Below are 17,317 nucleotides of genomic sequence, written 5' to 3' on the forward strand. Positions count from 1 at the left end.
CCCACTGACCCCCCCACCAGAGCCGCACCCCCTATTGCCCCCAACCAGAGCCCTGCACCCCCACTGAACCCCCAACAGAGCCACACCCCCTATTGCTCCCCAACCAGAGCCCTGCACCCCCACTGAACCCCCAACAGAGCCACACCCCCTATTGCTCCCCAACCAGAGCCCTGCACCCCCTATTGCCCCCAACCAGAGCCCTGCACCCCCACTGACCCCCCAACCAGAGCCCTGCACCCCCTATTGCCCCCAACCAGAGCCCTGCACACCCTGTTGCCCCCCAACCAGAGCCCTGCACCCCCACTGACCCCCCAACCAGAGCCCTGCACCTCCTATTGCCTCCAACCAGAGCCCTGCACCCTCACTGACACCCCCCAACCGGAGCCCTGCACCCCCTATTGCCCCCAACCGGAGCCCTGCACCCTCACTGACACCCCCCAACCGGAGCCATGCACCCCTATTGCCCTCCAGAAACCTGAACCCCCTATTGCCCCCCAACCAGAGCCCTGCACCCCCACTGCCCCCCAACCAGAGCCCCCCACGCACACGTCACAAGGGGTTTCCAGGAAACGCGAGACACTGAGCCGGGACCGTAACACCAGCCCCCGCCCACGTGATGCAGAGGGCGGGGCCGGCCTATAGCAGGGCCTGGCGCGCGGCACGCCGGGAGTTGTAGTTCTCCTCGTTACCATGGGGACAGGCACCGCCCAACCCGGAAGTGGGCGGAGGCCGTTCTAAGATGGCGTCTCCTCCTCAGGGGGGCCCGATGGCGATCGCCATGCGGCTGCGGAACCAGCTTCAGGCTGTCTACAAGATGGACCCGCTCCGCAACGAGGTGAGGAGACACGGGCTCCCGCCCGGCCGCGCCAGCACCTAGCAGCGTAACACGCATGCGCGGGCGGAAGAGGCGGGGGGGGCCCAGCGCTGGAGCGGGCGAGGGGACACGGCGCATGCGCACGGGTGACTGCGGGCACGTGCCCTCGAGGCGGTGTTGGGCTGGTCGACAGCTGCCTGTGCGCATGCGCACTTGGGGGGCGGGGCAGTAGGGATGGGCCCCGCCCCGCCGCCGTGGGGCAGAGTTAAGGCGATCTCGCAGTGGGGGCGTGGCCTGGAGCAGCCCTGCCCCCCAGCTGGCTGGCCAGGGAGCTGCCCCACCCAGGGAGCCTGGCGCAGCCGGCTTGTCCCCCACGTGGGCGCCTGCGGGGGGCCGGGAGCGTGGTGTCCCCTGGGGCTGGGCCCCAGCCCCCGGGGGGGACTTAGCGCCCAGTGGGGCAGCTCTGGTCCTCAGGGCAACCCCCCAGCTGAGCCAGCACAGGGGTCGGGGTTTGGGGGTTGAGAGCAGCTCTGTAGTGTAGGGGTGTGTGATGGGGTTCTGGGGTCCCTCAAGCTCTGCACCCTGTCTGCAGGCAGGAGAGTCTCTCACTGTGATGGGGTTCTGGGGTCCCCCAAGCTCTGCACCCTGTCTGCAGGCAGGAGAGTCTCTCACTGTGATGGGGTTCTGGGGTCCCCCAAGCTCTGCACCCTGTCCGCAGGCAGGAGAGTCTCTCACTCAGCAGGAGAACAGTGGGTTTATTAGCCGACAGGACACAGCATCGTACAGTGGAGTCAGTGCAGCCGGCAGAGACAGCCAGTCCCATCCATGTTGGGGAGAGGAGGCCCCGAGGGGCCCCCAGAGCTGGGGCCTGGCCCCCTCCTTTGTCTCTCTCTCTCCCAGCCCAGACTAATTGCTTCCAACTCCCAGTTCCAATTCAAACCCCTCAGGCTCCACCTCCTCCTTTGTCTGCAGTACAAAGGTGTTACCTGGTCATCAAGGTTACCCTCAGCAGGAGCCCCACAGCCTGTGTGAGCCACTCACACACACACACACACACACACACACACACAGGTATCCCCCACTCCATCACAGGGTGTGTGGCAGGAGCCCTAGACAGTCCAGGCTCCCAGGTGCTGCCTTCTCCCTCCCCTGCCCCCCAAGAGCGGGCAGCCACCCTGTGAGCGAGTACAGGCTGGTAGGGTCTGTTGGTGCTGGGGCACACTGCCCCGGCCCAGCCCTGGCAGATCCTGGCCACTCTCCTGCTGGGGCCCAGCACAGGGGCCCTGTGCTCCTTGGGCGTGGGGCGAGGGCACAGCCAGTCCCCCCAGGGTCGTTCTCCTGGCCCGTGGACGTTCACAGCCTGGTCAAAGCAAAGGTGGGGGTGAAACTGGTCAGAATCCCATGGCCAAGCCGTGCCACAAGTGCCTCCTGTGCCTCAGGCCCTTGGAAGTGCCGGCAAAGGGTCCTCGCCAGGGCAGCTGCCCCCTTCCATGCAGTCACCCGCAGCACCTCACACACCACAGCTCAGGGAGAGTGCAGCTCCAGTCCGTGTGGTCCTCCGTCCATACGTGCTGCTGCGGCAGGGCAGCCCGTCCCTGGGCCAGCCTGTGGATAGGGCAGGCAGGGCCCCTTCTTAGCCAGCCCGGGGGTCAGGGTGGCTCAACAGGCTGACTGGGCCTGCCTGGACCCCCCAGGGAGCTGAGAGGACAGCCACCTGGTTCCCTGCTATCACAGGGGTGGGTGTGAGTCCGAGGGGCTTGCAGGCCCCCACCCGCGGTCAGAGATGGCTCTTAGCACATAGGACAGGGGTGTATTAGCCGAGGGGGAGACAGCAGAGGGAACAGGGTCGTTCTGTGTAATCTGTCGGTGGGGAACGGGGCCTGGAGCTGGGCTCCTGCCTGCCCCTGCATCCCAAGCCGACTGCTGCTGGCTCCAGCTGCACCCCCTCCCCTCTAGCTTTTGGTGTTACCAGGTAGCACCTCTGCTGGGCACCAGCCCATGTTGTTCACGTGCAGACAGCTGGGCAGCCTCCTTCAGTGGAAGTCACACCTGTACTTCCCATCACCAGCGAGGTCGTGGTTCAGTGCCCAGGGAAACTGAGGCACACACAGGCAGGTACCACATGACAGAAAGAGTTGCATGAAAACTGCCAAGGTGAATGAAATCTCATTGCACCGGAGTGAAGCCCTGGCCCGGGGTCGGTGGTGCTGGCGGGTGGGGCATTGCCGTGGGACGGCTGGGGGGACACTTGAGGGGTCGGGGTTGCAGGGGCTCTGGGGTAGGACTGAGGGGCACAGGCAGAGCTGGAGGAGGGAGGGAAGCCCCCAGCTGGAGTTCACAGACTTGATGGGCTGTGCTGTTGAAGGGCTGAAGGGGCTGGGCTGTGGGACTGGAGTCCCTGCAGCAGGGCATGACTGAGGTGCTGGGTGCCGAGGGACATTTTGGGGGTGGGGTCCAGCGTTCGCGCCGAGGGGCATTGGGGGGGGTTGGGGTCCAGCGCTCGCCCCGAGGGGCATTGGGGGGGGGTTGGGGTCCAGCGCTCGCCCCGAGGGGCATTGGGGGGGGGTTGGGGTCCAGCGCTCGCCCCGAGGGGCGTTGGGGGGGGGTTGGGGTCCGGCGTTCGCCCCGAGGGGCGTTGGGGGGGGTGCTGGGGTCCGGCGTTCGCCCCGAGGGGCATTGGGGGGGGCTGGGGTCCGGCGTTCGCCCCGAGGGGCATTGGGGGGGGCTGGAGTCTGGCATTCGCCCCGAAGGGCATTGGGGGACGGAGGCGCCGGGCGAGGCCCGGGCTGCGGGGGCACGGAGGCGCCGGGCGAGGCCCGGGCTGCGGGGGCACGGAGGCGCCGGGCGAGGCCCGGGCTGCGGGGGGACGGAGGCGCCGGGCGAGGCTCAGGGCTGCAGGGGCACGGAGGCGCCGGGCGAGGCCCGGGCTGCGGGGGGACGGAGGCGCCGGGCGAGGCCCGGGCTGCGGGGGGACGGAGGCGCCGGGCGAGGCCCAGGGCTGCGGGGAGACGGAGGCGCCGGGCGAGGCCCAGGGCTGCGGGGGGACGGAGGCGCCGGGCGAGGCCCAGGCTGCGGGGAGACGGAGGCGCCGGGCGAGGCCCAGGGCTGCGGGGGGACGGAGGCGCCGGGCGAGGCCCAGGGCTGCGGGGGGACGGAGGCGCCGGGCGAGGCCCAGGCTGCGGGGGGACGGAGGCGTCGGGCGAGGCCCAGGCTGCGGGGGGACGGAGGCGCCGGGCGAGGCCCAGGGCTGCGGGGAGACGGAGGCGCCGGGCGAGGCCCAGGGCTGCGGGGGGACGGAGGCGCCGGGCGAGGCCCAGGGCTGCGGGGGGACGGAGGCGCCGGGCGAGGCCCAGGGCTGCGGGGGGACGGAGGCGCCGGGCGAGGCCCAGGGTCGGGGAGAAGGAGGCGCCGGGCGAGGCCCAGGGCTGCGGGGGGACGGAGGTGCCGGGCGAGGCCCAGGCTGCGGGGGGACGGAGGCGCCGGGCGAGGCCCAGGGCTGCGGGGGGACGGAGGCGCCGGGCGAGGCCCAGGGTCGGGGGGACGGAGGCGCCGGGCGAGGCCCAGGGCTGCGGGGGGACGGAGGCGCCGGGCGAGGCCCAGGGTCGGGGAGACAGAGGCGCCGGGCGAGGCCCAGGCTGCGGGGGGACGGAGGCGCCGGGCGAGGCCCAGGCTGCGGGGGGACGGAGGCGCCGGGCGAGGCCCAGGCTGCGGGGGGACGGAGGCGCCGGGCGAGGCCCAGGCTGCGGGGGGACGGAGGCGCCGGGCGAGGCCCAGGCTGCGGGGGGACGGAGGCGCCGGGCGAGGCCCAGGGCTGCGGGGGGACGGAGGCGCCGGGCGAGGCCCAGGGCTGCGGGGGGACGGAGGCGCCGGGCGAGGCCCAGGCTGCGGGGGGACGGAGGCGCCGGGCGAGGCCCAGGGCTGCGGGGGGACGGAGGCGCCGGGCGAGGCCCAGGCTGCGGGCGTCCCAGGGGCACTGCTGACCTGTCGCTCCGGCAGGAGGAGGTGAAGGTGAAGATGAAGGAGCTGAACGAGCACATCGTGTGCTGCCTGTGTGCCGGGTACTTCATCGACGCCACCACCATCACCGAGTGCCTGCACACGTGTGAGTTCAGGGAGCCGGCCGCGGCACGGGGCTCCTGCCGGTTCCTCTGCTCAGGGTGGGCCAGGCTTGGGGCTGCGGACGTGAGCCCCCCACACGCCTGGCCCAGGGGCTGGGCTGCTCTGAGTGGGGCGCTGGGAGCGCTCCAGCTCCAGAGGCTGCTGGGCCCTTGGCACCTGCCCCACCTGGCGACCTCGGCAGGCCCCACGCAGGACAGGGTCTCCCCCTCCCGCTCACTGCAGGGGCGTCAGCCCCACGGGCCGGGCCAGAGGCGCCTGCGGCCGGCAGGTGGCAGCATTGCGCCATCTCCGCTGGCTGGGGAGGCGCCGGCCCAGAGTTGCTGGGCACAGCGCTGCCCTTGGGGGGTGATCGGCTGTGCCGGAGGCCCAGCAGGCAGGGGCAGGGGCAGGGCGGGCGGCGGGAAGAGCCCTGAGTGGGGCTGGGCTGGGCTGGGGAGCCAGGCCCCCTTGTGCTGTGCTACACTGCTCCCTACCCCAAGGGGACTGGTGCCGGGGTGGGGCGGGGCAGGGGAAGGGTGTTCCAGGCAGGGCCGGGCCGTTCCCCAGGCGGGCAGGGTAGGGGCGTCCCAGGCAGGGCCGGGCCGTTCCCCGAGCGGGCAGGGTAGGGGCGTCCCAGGCAGGGCAGGGTAGGGGCGTCCCAGGCAGGGGTAGCAGTGTCCCAGGCAGGGCAGGGTAGGGGCGTCCCAGGCAGGGCTGGGCCGTTCCCCGAGCGGGCAGGGTAGGGGCGTCCCAGGCAGGGCCGGGCCGTTCCCCGAGCGGGCAGGGTAGGGGCGTCCCAGGCAGGGCAGAGTAGGGGCGTCCCAGGCAGGGGTAGCAGTGTCCCAGGCAGGGCAGGGTAGGGGCGTCCCAGGCAGGGCCGGGCCGTTCCCCGAGCGGGCAGGGTAGGGGCGTCCCAGGCAGGGCAGAGTAGGGGCGTCCCAGGCAGGGGTAGCAGTGTCCCAGGCAGGGCAGGGTAGGGGCGTCCCAGGCAGGGCCGGGCCGTTCCCCGAGCGGGCAGGGTAGGGGCATCCCAGGCAGGGCCGGGCCGTTCCCCGAGCGGGCAGGGTAGGGGCGTCCCAGGCAGGGCAGGGTAGGGGCGTCCCAGGCAGGGCCGGGCCGTTCCCCGAGCGGGCAGGGTAGGGGCATCCCAGGCAGGGCCGGGCCGTTCCCCGAGCGGGCAGGGTAGGGGCGTCCCAGGCAGGGCAGGGTAGGGGCGTCCCAGGCAGGGCCGGGCCGTTCCCCGAGCGGGCAGGGTAGGGGCGTCCCAGGCAGGGGTAGCAGTGTCCCAGGCAGGGCAGGGTAGGGGCGTCCCAGGCAGGGCCGGGCCGTTCCCCGAGCGGGCAGGGTAGGGGCGTCCCAGGCAGGGCCGGGCCGTTCCCCGAGCGGGCAGGGTAGGGGCGTCCCAGGCAGGGCCGGGCCGTTCCCCGAGCGGGCAGGGTAGGGGCGTCCCAGGCAGGGGTAGCAGTGTCCCAGGCAGGGCAGGGTAGGGGCGTCCCAGGCAGGGCCGGGCCGTTCCCCGAGCGGGCAGGGTAGGGGCGTCCCAGGCAGGGGTAGCAGTGTCCCAGGCAGGGCAGGGTAGGGGCGTCCCAGGCAGGGCCGAGCCGTTCCCCGAGCGGGCAGGGTAGGGGCGTCCCAGGCAGGGGTAGCAGTGTCCCAGGCAGGGCAGGGTAGGGGCGTCCCAGGCAGGGCCGGGCCATTCCCCAGGCGCTGAGGCCGGCCCTCCCCGCAGTTTGCAAGAGCTGCATTGTGAAGTACCTGCAGACCAGCAAGTACTGCCCCATGTGCAACACCAAGATCCACGAGACGCAGCCACTGCTCAACCTCAAGCTGGACCGGGTCATGCAGGACGTGGTCTACAAGCTGGTACCTGGCCTGCAGGAAAGTGAGTGGAGCAGCGCTGTGGGCAGTGGGGGGCAGGGGGCAGCGCTGGGGGGCAGGGCGGCGCTGAGGGTGCTGTGGGGCAGTGCGGGATGGGGGGGCGGCACTGTGGGTGCTGGGGGTGGGGCGGGGGGCAGGGCTGTGAGTGGTGGGGGGAGTGAGTGGAGGGGCGATAGGGGCCCCAGGTGGGGAGGATGCGGGGGGGTGCGGGGGCTGCAGGGGGGGGTCCCAGGTGGGGGGGTGCGGGGGCCGCGGGGTCCCAGGTGGGGAGGATGCAGTGGGGTGCAGGGGCTGCAGGGGGGGTCCCAGGCTGGGGGGTGCGGGGGGGTCCCGGGGGGGAGGTGCAGGGGCCCCGGGGGGGGTCCCAGGCAAGGGGGGATGCAGGGGGGTGCGGGGGCCACAGGGGGGTCCTAGGTGGGGGGGATGCAGGGGGGTGCGGGGTCCGCGGGGTCCCAGGTGGGGAGGATGCGGGGGGGGTCCCAGGCAGGGTGGTGCGGGGGCCGTGGGGGCCCAGGTGGGGAGGATGCAGGGGGGTGCGGGGGCTGCAGGGGGGGTCCCAGGCGGGGGGGGTGCAGGGGCCACGGGGGCCCAGGTGGGGAGGATGCGGGGGGGTGCGGGGGCTGCAGGGAGGGTCCCAGGCAGGGGGGTGCGGGGGCCACGGGGGCCCAGGTGGGGAGGATGCGGGGGCTGCAGGGGGGGTCCCAGGCAGGGGGGGTGCGGGGGCCGCGGGGGCCCAGGTGGGGAGGATGCGGGGGGGTGCGGGGGCTGCAGGGGGGGTCCCAGGCGGGGGGGTGCGGGGGCTGCGGGGGCCCAGGTGGGGAGGATGCGGGGGGGTGCGGGGGCTGCAGGGAGGGTCCCAGGCAGGGGGGTGCGGGGGCCACGGGGGCCCAGGTGGGGAGGATGCGGGGGGGTGCGGGGGCCCAGGTGGGGAGGATGCGGGGGGGTGCGGGGGCTGCAGGGGGGGGCCCAGGCGGGGGGGTGCGGGGGCCACGGGGTGGAGTGCCAGCGGCAGGGCACTGAGAACCGTCTCACTGGCCCCACAGGTGAGGAGCGGCGGATCCGGGAGTTCTACCAGTCGCGCGGCCTTGACCGAGTGACCCAGCCCAGCAGCGAGGGTGTGATGCTCAGGGCCAGCCAGGCGCCCACGGCTGCTCAGCACACGGGGCCTAGCTGGGGGTTCTGGGGAGCTAGGGGGTGGGACAGCAGGGGAGGGGCTCTGCACAGTGGGGGATGGGATGGGGGAGGATGGCAGGGGAGGGGCTCTGCACAGTGGGGGATGGGATGGGGGGCAGGACGGCAGGGGAGGGGCTCTGCACAGTGGGGGATGGGATGGGGGAGGATGTCGGGAGGGGCTCTGCACAGTGGGGGATGGGATGGGGGGAGGATGCCAGGGGGAGGGGCTCTGCACAGTGGGGGATGGGATGGGGGGCAGGACGGTAGCGGGGAGGGCTCTGGAGAGCAGAGGGTGGGATGGGGGGCAGGACGGTGGGGGGAGGGCTCTGGAGAGCAGAGGTTGGGATGGGGGGCAGGATGTCAGGGGGAGGGGCTCTGCACAGTGGGGGATGGGATGGGGGGCAGGACGGTAGCGGGGAGGGCTCTGGAGAGCAGAGGGTGGGATGGGGGGCAGGACGGTGGGGGGAGGGCTCTGGAGAGCAGAGGGTGGGATGGGGGGCAGGATGTCAGGGGGAGGGGCTCTGCACAGTGGGGGATGGGATGGGGGGCAGGACGGTAGCGGGGAGGGCTCTGGAGAGCAGAGGGTGGGATGGGGGGCAGGATGTCGGGGAGGGGCTCTGCACAGTGGGGGATGGGATGGGGGGCAGGACGGTGGGGGGGGGCTTTTGGGGGGCGGGGCTACTTCACCCCAAGCTCTCTGAACTGCTGCACTTTGCAGAGCCCCATGGTACTCTGGGGGCCATCCTGCTCCCCTCAAACAGCTGCTCCCTGGCCCGTGTGGAGGCCGTGGGAGAAGCCGCCCTGGCAGAGCCCAGGTGTGTGCTGGCCGTGTCCCCTGCGGGTGGGTGCCATTTGCTGGCCATGGGGCCAGGCCCACCACTGTCCCCTGACTGCAGTGCATCTCTCCCAGAGCCCGTGGTCGACACGCCAGGTGTGCCCTACAGCAGCTTCGACCACTCCCGTGCCCACTACTACCGCTACGATGAGCACGTCGCCCTCTGCCTGGAGAGGCACAGGTCAGGGGGAGGGGCTCAGCAGAGCTGGGGGCGGTGCCTGCGGTGGGGGAGGGGCTCAGCAGAGCTGGGGGCGGTGCCTGCGGTGGGGGAGGGGCTCAGCAGAGCTGGGGGCGGTGCCTGCGGTGGGGGAGGGGCTCAGCAGAGCTGGGGGCGGTGCCTGCGGTGGGGGAGGGGCTCAGCAGAGCTGGGGGCGGTGCCTGCGGTGGGGGAGGGGCTCAGCAGAGCTGGGGCGGTGCCTGCGGTGGGGGAGGGGCTCAGCAGAGCTGGGGGCGGTGCCTGCGGTGGGGGAGGGGCTCAGCAGAGCTGGGGGCGGTGCCTGCGGTGGGGGAGGGGCTCAGCAGAGCTGGGGGCGGTGCCTGTGGTGGGGGAGGGGCTCAGCAGAGCTGGGGGCGGTGCCTGCGGTGGGGGAGGGGCTCAGCAGAGCTGGGGGCGGTGCCTGCGGTGGGGGAGGGGCTCAGCAGAGCTGGGGGCGGTGCCTGTGGTGGGGGAGGGGCAGCAGCTTGACCAGGGTCTAGGTTCCTGTGGCTCACTGGGAGAGCACCCCCTGCCCCTGCCCCTCCCCGCCCCGCCCCGCTGTGTCCGGGGCCACTCGTGCAAAGCTGGCGGCCAGCCAAGAAGCGGGGGGGTCCGTTGGAGCAAGCGGCCGGCTTTGCCAGCTGGCACAAGCACGGAGATGCACTGGAAGAGCGCAAAGTGCTGGGTGGCTGGGTCGAGGCGGCCGAGGGGCGGCTCGGCCGTGGGGCGGGCTGGGTCGAGGCGGCCGAGGGGCAGTGCTGCCCGGGGCGGCGGGGACACGGGAGCTCCCGGGTTCTGGCTGGCGCCGGTGCCCACAGCTCTGCAGGGACCCGGAAGAGCGGAGAAGGGCCCAGGACGATGGGTGGCCGGTCGGGGCCTGCCCTGCAGCCAGAGCCGCGGGGGCTCGGCCGGTAGCAGCAGGCTGCGGTTGGCTGTGCCGGGGCTGGCACGGGCAGAGGATTGGCCAGCCTGGCCGGCTGGGGAGGGGAGTGACCCACGAGCTGTTTCCCAAGGGGGAGCCGGGGCTGCTGTGCCCGCTGCCCCGGGAGCAGAGCCTGCCCTGGGGGCTGGGGCAGTGGCGGCCATGCAGGGCCCATCTGGTGGGGTGACTCCCTGCCCCACGCTGCGGCTGGGGGCCCGGGAAGAGGGCCCAGCAGTGCCTCGTGCCAGCGTCTCAGGGCTGTGCCCTCTGCTCTCTCCCCAGCTCCAGCAAAGAGAAGAGCAGGGCTGCGTTGCAGGTAAGGCCTGGCCGGGCACTGCCCGCTGGAGCAGGTGTGGCACCGGCTGGCGGCTGTGGCTCCACGGTCCTGCCTGGCTCCCCGGGGACGGGGTGCCTGGGGCTCTGAGCAGGGCTTGGCGGCCAGCAGAGGGGCCTGGCCGGGTGGGTCCCTGAGTCCCCTCTGCTGCTCCCAGAGCTGCCTGCGGAGGGAGACGGGGAACCTGCTGCCGTTCCTGTGGCCTCCCTGAGCTCATGCCAGGCCTGGGCAGCTTCAGGTGCTGCCTCATTCCTGAGCCTGAGCCCTGGCTGGTACCCCTCCCCTGCCTCGCCGTGGGGGGCCTGACCATGGGGCGGTGCCCGGGGGGCTCTGGGTGGGGCCTTACTGCGGGGCGGTGCCCGGGGGCGCTCTGGGCGGGGCCTGACCGTGGGGCGGTGCCCGGGGGGCTCTGGGCGGAGCCTTACTGCGGGGCGGTGCCCGGGGGCGCTCTGGGCGGTGCCCGACCCTGGGGCGGTGCCCGGGGGGCTCTGGGTGGGGCCTTACTGCGGGGCAGTGCCCGGGGGGCGCTCTGGGCGGGGCCCGACCCTGGGGCTGTTGTCAGAGCAGACTTGCTGTGCTGGCGGTGGCAGCCCAGGTGGCTTCTCCTGTTGATGGGCTGTGGGCCGGGCCCCACGAGTCCCCAGACCTCGCTGGGTTCCATGGCAGGGTGGCACGGGTGTCGGGCCAGGCGAGGGAGAAGGGGGTCGAGGAGAGCTGGGGTGGGGACCTCTGGGGAGTGGCCCAGGGTTGGGTGTTGGGGGATGGGCTGGCTGGCGGCAGAGGGCTGGGGGGCTGGCGGCCCTGCTTGGCACAGCCTGTGCCCGCCCGCGCTCACCCGCGCTCTCCCCTGCAGCAGAAGTACGTCCGCTGCTCGGTACGGGCCCAGGTGCGCCACCTTCGCAGGGTCCTGTGCCACCGCCTGGGGCTGGCGCTGCAGCACGTGAGTGAGCCGCGTGGCTGGGGGGTGGGGAGAGGGCGCGTGGGGCCGGGCTGGGAGGTGTCCCCGCCTGGGCACTGGGTGTCATGCAGCCTCCCTGTGCAGGTGCAGATCCTCTTTGGCAGCGAGGTCCTCCCAGATCACATGACCATGAAACAGCTGTGGCTGTCCCGCTGGTTTGGCAAGGTGGGTGCGCGCCCTGGGCACAGCTGGGGGCCGGCGTGGCCTCCCCTCACTCTGCGGTGGGCAGCCAGTCCCAGCCCTGGCCTGGTGCAGCTCCCTGCGGGGTGCTGGGGAGGGGGCTGCTGCCCATGCTTGGGCACCTGGGAGGAGAGGCCGGGCTGGGTGGCCAGTTGGGGGTGCATTGGTGTTGTGTTGGGGGGCTGTGGTGGCCAGTTGGGGGTGCTCTTGGGAGGGGTTGGGCTAGCAGGTGGGGGCTGTATTGACGGGGGAGACGTGCTGGCAGGTGGGGGGCTGCCCTGACCGGGGGTGGGAGGGCGTGCTGTCAGGTTGAGGGGCTGCCCTGATTGGGGGGGGCATGCAGGGGGGTGGGAGGGTGTGCTGTCAGGTTGGGGGGCTGCCCTGAGCAGGGGTGGGGGGCGTGCTGGCAGGTAGGGGGGCTGCCCTGACTGGAGGTGGGGGGGCATGCTGTCAGGTTGGGGGGCTGCCCTGAGCAGGGGTGGGGGGCGTGCAGGCAGGTGGGGGGCTGCCCTGAGCAGGAGTTGGGGGGGTATGCAGGGGGGTGGGAGGGTGTGCTGGCAGGTGGGGGGGCTGCCCTGAGCGGGGGTGGGGGAGGGGCGTGCAGGCAGGTGGGGGGGCTGCCCTGAGCGGGGGTGGGGGAGGGGCGTGCAGGCAGGTGGGGGGGCTGCCCTGAGCGGGGGTGGGGGAGGGGCGTGCTGGCAGGTGGGGGGGCTGCCCTGAGCGGGGGTGGGGGAGGGGCGTGCTGGCAGGTGGGGGGCTGCCCTGAGCGGGGGTGGGGGAGGGGCGTGCAGGCAGGTGGGGGGGCTGCCCTGAGCGGGGGTGGGGGAGGGGCGTGCAGGCAGGTGGGGGGGCTGCCCTGAGCGGGGGTGGGGGAGGGGCGTGCAGGCAGGTGGGGGGGCTGCCCTGAGCGGGGGTGGGGGAGGGGCGTGCAGGCAGGTGGGGGGCTGCCCTGAGCGGGGGTGGGGGAGGGGCGTGCTGGCAGGTGGGGGGCTGCCCTGAGTGGGGGTGGCTGTACTGAGGAATTGCTCTCACGGCTTTTCTCTTGCCTTTCAGCCTGCACCCCTGCTCCTGCATTACACCGTGAAGGAGAAGCGGAGGTAGGGGGCTGGCCTGCCCTGAGACCCCTGAGCCTTGCACTGCCCCCGCCTCCCCTAACTTAAACCTCCTGGCCCACCTGAGTCTATTTTTTTGAATAAAAATGTTGAAAACGCTGGGCGGGCAGCCAGTGTCTGGGGCTGGGACTGTTGGGGGAGCTGGTTTAGGGGGGCCTGGGCAGGGAGCACACAACCGCCCCCCCACAAGTGAGTTGCCTTCTGGCAGGCACCTGCGCCGGGGGTGTGGCAGACGATGGCAGCGAGCGATGGAGCCGCACAGGGACGTTTGTCCAGGGCCGCTTGTTCTGCTGGTCTCGACCGAGTCCTAACCCTCATAGCCGCTCCCTGTGCCCCCCTTCTCCCCAGGAGTGATGGGGGCATAATGGGGGAGGCAGCAGGGCCACCCCTCTGCAGCGTGGCAGTGAGTTGTGCTAGTTGCAGGCCGTGGGATTCCAGGGAGGTGTCCCCTAGCCACCGGCGCCGCAGGACCCTGCGCTGAGGGGCACTGGTGGCTTCAGACTCCGGTTCCCAGACCCCACCAGAGGCCCAGCAGTGAGCCTGAGGAGCAGCACTGCGTGGAGCGTGGCTCACTGGGCAGTGCAGGGGCAGGCAGAGAACAGGGCCGGGGGCTTGCACACAGCACAGTCAGTCACTTCCGCCCCAGCCAGCGCAGGCCGGGCTGTCACTCACTCATGCACACAGGCATAGACGCACACAGTATGACCAGGTCTGGCTTTCCCACCTGGAGTGTCCGTCTGGCAGGGGTCCTGCTGCCTCTTCTCTGGGGTTGCTCTGCTCCAGGCCGGGGCTGTCTCTGCTCCTTGGAGCTGGCTGGGGTCCGTCTCACTTCGTTCCTCCCTCAGGCAGTTCATGGCCGGCAGGACTGGGCCCTGGAGCTGAGATTGGTGCTGGGTCCTGCCCTCCACCCCACACGCTCACAGGCTGCAGCCCAGGCCTGGCTCTGGGGGAAGGGGTAGCCAAAGCTGCAGCAGGGCTTGGCCAGGGCCCCTTCCCTGCCTGGAGGCACCAAGAGGAAAAACAGCTGAAGAGAGCTGGCAGTTTTTCAAAGGGAGGTTGTTAAAGGCTCAAAAGCAAACGATACTGCTAAGCAGGAAGGAGAGAGAGTCTGGTAAAAGACCACCTGGGCTTAGCCAGGAGATCTTGCAGGAGCTCAGAATCAAAAAGGAATCTTGTAGAAAGTGGAAATTAGAAGAAATTACAAAGGATGAATATGAGCAAACAGCACCTGTGTGCAGGACAAGGTTGGAAAGGCAAAGGCAGAAGATGAGCTCAAACTAGCTAGAGACACAAAGGGTAACAAGAAGACATTCTAGAAATATATTAGCAGCGAGCGAGAGACCCAGGACAGGGTAGGGCCACTGCTCGCCGAGGAGAGAGAAACAATATCAGGTATCTTGGTGCTCCATGGCGTCCTGGTTTCGCACTTCACCATGAAGTCCGATGCAGAAATCCCTGACGTGGGGAGTGCTAGGGGAAGGGGGTAGGTTTAGAGCATGGTTTCCCAGACGGGGGGATGTGAAGAAATTCCGGGGGGGGCGGGGGGGCGAGGCCACCCAGCCCTCCCCATCATTTCCCTCACCTGCAGAAAGATCCAGCCTTAGCTTCTGGCTCTCAGCCACTGCCATTGTACATGGGTGACCCGGTGCAGCCACTGTAAAGAGCAGGCAGGCGGCAAAGACCCGTGTGGAGCTGGCTGCCTTCTGCAAATGAGAGTGTGTGGGGCTGTGGGGGTGAAAGAGGAGGATGGGGTTAGAGGGGGGCTGGGGGTGTCTGGCTTTGTAAGGGCCTTGGGTGAGAGGCTTACAGGGCTCAGGCGGCCACCCAGCTTGTGGGACTTGTGTGTGTGTGTGTGAGAGAGAGAGAGAGAGACACTGCTGGAGTGGGGGATACGTGTGTGTATCACGGGGTGCGGGGCTCCTGCTGGGGGTAACCTGGCGACCAGGCGACACCTCTGGGCTGCAGACAAAGGGGGAGGTGGAGCCGGAGGGGTTTGAATTGGAACTGGGAGTTGGGAGCAGTGAGTCTGGGCTGGGAGAGAGAGAGACAAAGGAGGGGGCCAGGCCCTGGCTCTGGGAGCCCCTCGGGGCCTCCTCTCCCCAGCATGGGTGGAACTGGCTGTCTCTGCCGGCTGCACTGACCCCTCTGTGCGACGCTGTGTCCTGTCGGCTAATAAACCCGCTGCCCTCCTGCCGAGTGAGAGTCACTCCTGCCTGGGACGGGTGCAGAGCCTGGGGGACCCTGAACCCCATCACAGTGGGGCTCAGGTGTCTGGCCCCAGCAGAGCAGGGCTCAGGTGTCTGGCCCCAGCAGCGTGGGGCTTGGGCAGCTCAGGCTGGTGGGCGGGTGGTTGGCCCCGGCAGCATAGGACGCAGGTGGCTTGAGATGGCAGGTGGGTGGCTGGCCCTGGCAGCGTGAGGCTTGGGTGGGTGGCTGGCCTGGGGCTGGGATGCGTGACTGGTGGGTGGGCAGCTGGTCCTGGCAGTGCAGGGCTTGGATGGCCAGCAAGCAGGTAGACAGCTAGCCCCGGTGGCTTGGGGCTCGGGCGGGCAGCTCTGGCAGCGCAGGTCTCAGGCAGGTGGGAGCTCTGGAGGCTGGCATGGGGCTCAGGCAGCTGGCCAGCTGGGGCTGCAGCAGGCACCTGCAAGGGGCCAAGAAAAACTGTGTGTGCTTATTTTTAATTTTAAATAACATTTTTAGATCAAGCTTTTGTGTCTCTTAAATTACGAATTGAATTTTTTGTTCAAGGGAGGTTGGATGATGGTAAAAAAGAGGTGGGGGGGTGTGAGGGTTTCTCAAGAATCAAAAGGTGGGGTGTGATACTAAAACGTTTGGGAATCACTGGTTTAGAGAATAAAATTTTTAAAAAAGGTTTTAAAACACAGAAAATTTAATGTCTGCAAGTCACCAGGGCCTGACAAAACGCATCCTATAACACTCCAGGAGCTGATGGAAAGTATCGGAACCTTTAGCTGTTGTCTTTCAAAAGTCCTGGAAGTCGAGAGAGGTTTGAGAAGACTGGAAAAGGGCAAACACAGTGCCCATCTGTAAAAAGCGGGAAAAGAACAACACAAGAAACTACAGACAGTCAGTTTAACTTCTGTGCTAGGAAAGATAATGGAGCAAGTAACTAACGTAGTAGAAGGCATTCTTCAGTCTGCATAGACTATGGATCACGCCCTTTATAGTTTCAATTGAGGACTTCATTTACAGCGTCTGTTGTGACTATGAAGACCCACACGAGAGCGACAGTCCCTGCTGCATCTCTTGCAGATGTAGTGGGTGTCTGGCAAGTCCTTATTGTGCTTTCTGTGCGCTCGCTTCTCCTCTGCTAGCTGTCTGATCTTCATCTCGCCCTTCTGAAGGCCCCTGTGTAACCCCTGCCTCCATCTGTCGTGGTCGTCTGCTAGATCTTCCCGGTTGTCCAGCTTGATGTCTGCCTCTCTGAGGTCTCTCTTGCAGACATCTTTGTAATGCAGCTGGGGGCGTCCGGGAGGTCTTTTGCCAGAGGCTAGCTCACCATACAGGATGTCTTTTGGAATCCTTCCATCATTCATCCTGTGGACATGGCCAAGCCAGCGGAGTCGACGTTGCCTGAGGAGGGTGTGCATGGATGGGATTCCAGCTTGCTCGAGGACGGCGGTGTTGGTCACTCTGTCCTTCCATGATATTCCAAGGTTGCGCCTGAGGCAGCGCAAGTGGAAGACGTTCAGCCTCTTTTCCTGGCGGGCATACAGGGTCCAAGTCTCATTGCCATAAAGGAGGGTGCTGAGGATGCAGGCTCTGTAGACTTGCATTTTGGTGTGAGTGTACAGCTTGTTGTTATTCCACACTCTCTTGCTGAGTCTGGACAGAGTTGTGGCCGCTTTTCCGATCCTCCTATTTAGCTCAGTCTCCAAGGACAGGGTGTCAGTGATGGTGGACCCGAGGTAAACGAACTCGTGGACGACCTCTAACGTATAGTTGTCAATGCTGATTGATGGGGATTCAGCAACGTCCTGACCGAGTACGTTTGTCTTCTTTAGGCTGATGGAAAGCCCACAGTCCTTGCACGCTTTGGAGAACCGATCCAGCAGTTTCTGAAGCTGGTCTTCTGTGTGAGACACTACAGCAGCATCGTCTGCAAACAGCATGTCTCTGATGAGGACTTCTCACACCTTAGACTTAGCTTTCAGCCTTGCAAGGTTAAACAGTTTCCCATCGGATCTTGTGTGCAGCAAGATGCCCTCTGTTGAAGATCCAAAGGCATGCTTCAGGAGGAGTGCGAAGAAGATCCCGAACAATGTCGGAGCAAGCACGCATCCTTGTTTGACGCTGCTCCTGATTCTGAAAGCATCCGATAATGCGCCGTCATATTGGATGGTTCCTCTCATGTCTTCGTGGAACGACTGGATCATCTTGAGTAACCGTGGAGGACAGCCTATCTTGTGGAGCAGTTTGAACAGACCATCCCTGCTGACCAAGTCAAAGGCCTTGCTTGGTCAGGTCAATGAAGGCTGTGTAGAGTGGCTTCCTCTGCTCCCTGCACTTCTCCTGCAGCTGCCTTAGAGAGAGACCATGTCAACGGTAGACCTCTCTGCGCAGAATCTGCACTGCAATTCGGGGTACACCCTCTCAGCAATCTTCTGGAGTCTGCCAAGGATGACGCGAGCGAACAGTTTACCAGTGACGCTTAGGAGGGAGATTCCACGGTAGTTGTTGCACTCGCTTCTGTCTCCTTTGCTCTTACACAACATTACAATGTTAGCGTTGCGCATGTCCTGTGCAGCCTCACCCTCTTTCCAGCACAGGCACAGTAGCTCATGCAGGGGTTCCAG

At 68.4% G+C, this 17,317-nt stretch overlaps 1 protein-coding gene across 2 annotated transcripts; it reads left to right on the forward strand.

Moving 5' to 3' along the window:
• The first annotated feature begins 718 nt into the window (after positions 1-718).
• On the forward strand, positions 719-12,599 carry PCGF1 (polycomb group ring finger 1). Of its 2 annotated transcripts, none has more exons than XM_074991625.1 (9): positions 719-835; positions 4,811-4,916; positions 6,642-6,794; positions 7,834-7,905; positions 8,874-8,979; positions 10,199-10,232; positions 11,104-11,190; positions 11,293-11,373; positions 12,442-12,599. In XM_074991625.1, the coding sequence occupies exons 1-9, from the start codon at positions 740-742 to the stop codon at positions 12,487-12,489; spliced, it is 783 nt and encodes a 260-aa protein (XP_074847726.1). In that variant the 5' UTR covers positions 719-739; the 3' UTR covers positions 12,490-12,599. The 2 variants fall into 2 exon arrangements, with proteins under 2 accessions (XP_074847726.1, XP_074847727.1); XM_074991626.1 differs by having other exon boundaries at positions 11,107-11,190.
• Positions 12,600-17,317: the final 4,718 nt, after the last annotated feature.

This window comes from Carettochelys insculpta, chromosome 4 (assembly GCF_033958435.1).
Source record: "Carettochelys insculpta isolate YL-2023 chromosome 4, ASM3395843v1, whole genome shotgun sequence".
Lineage (NCBI taxonomy): Eukaryota > Metazoa > Chordata > Testudines > Carettochelyidae > Carettochelys > Carettochelys insculpta.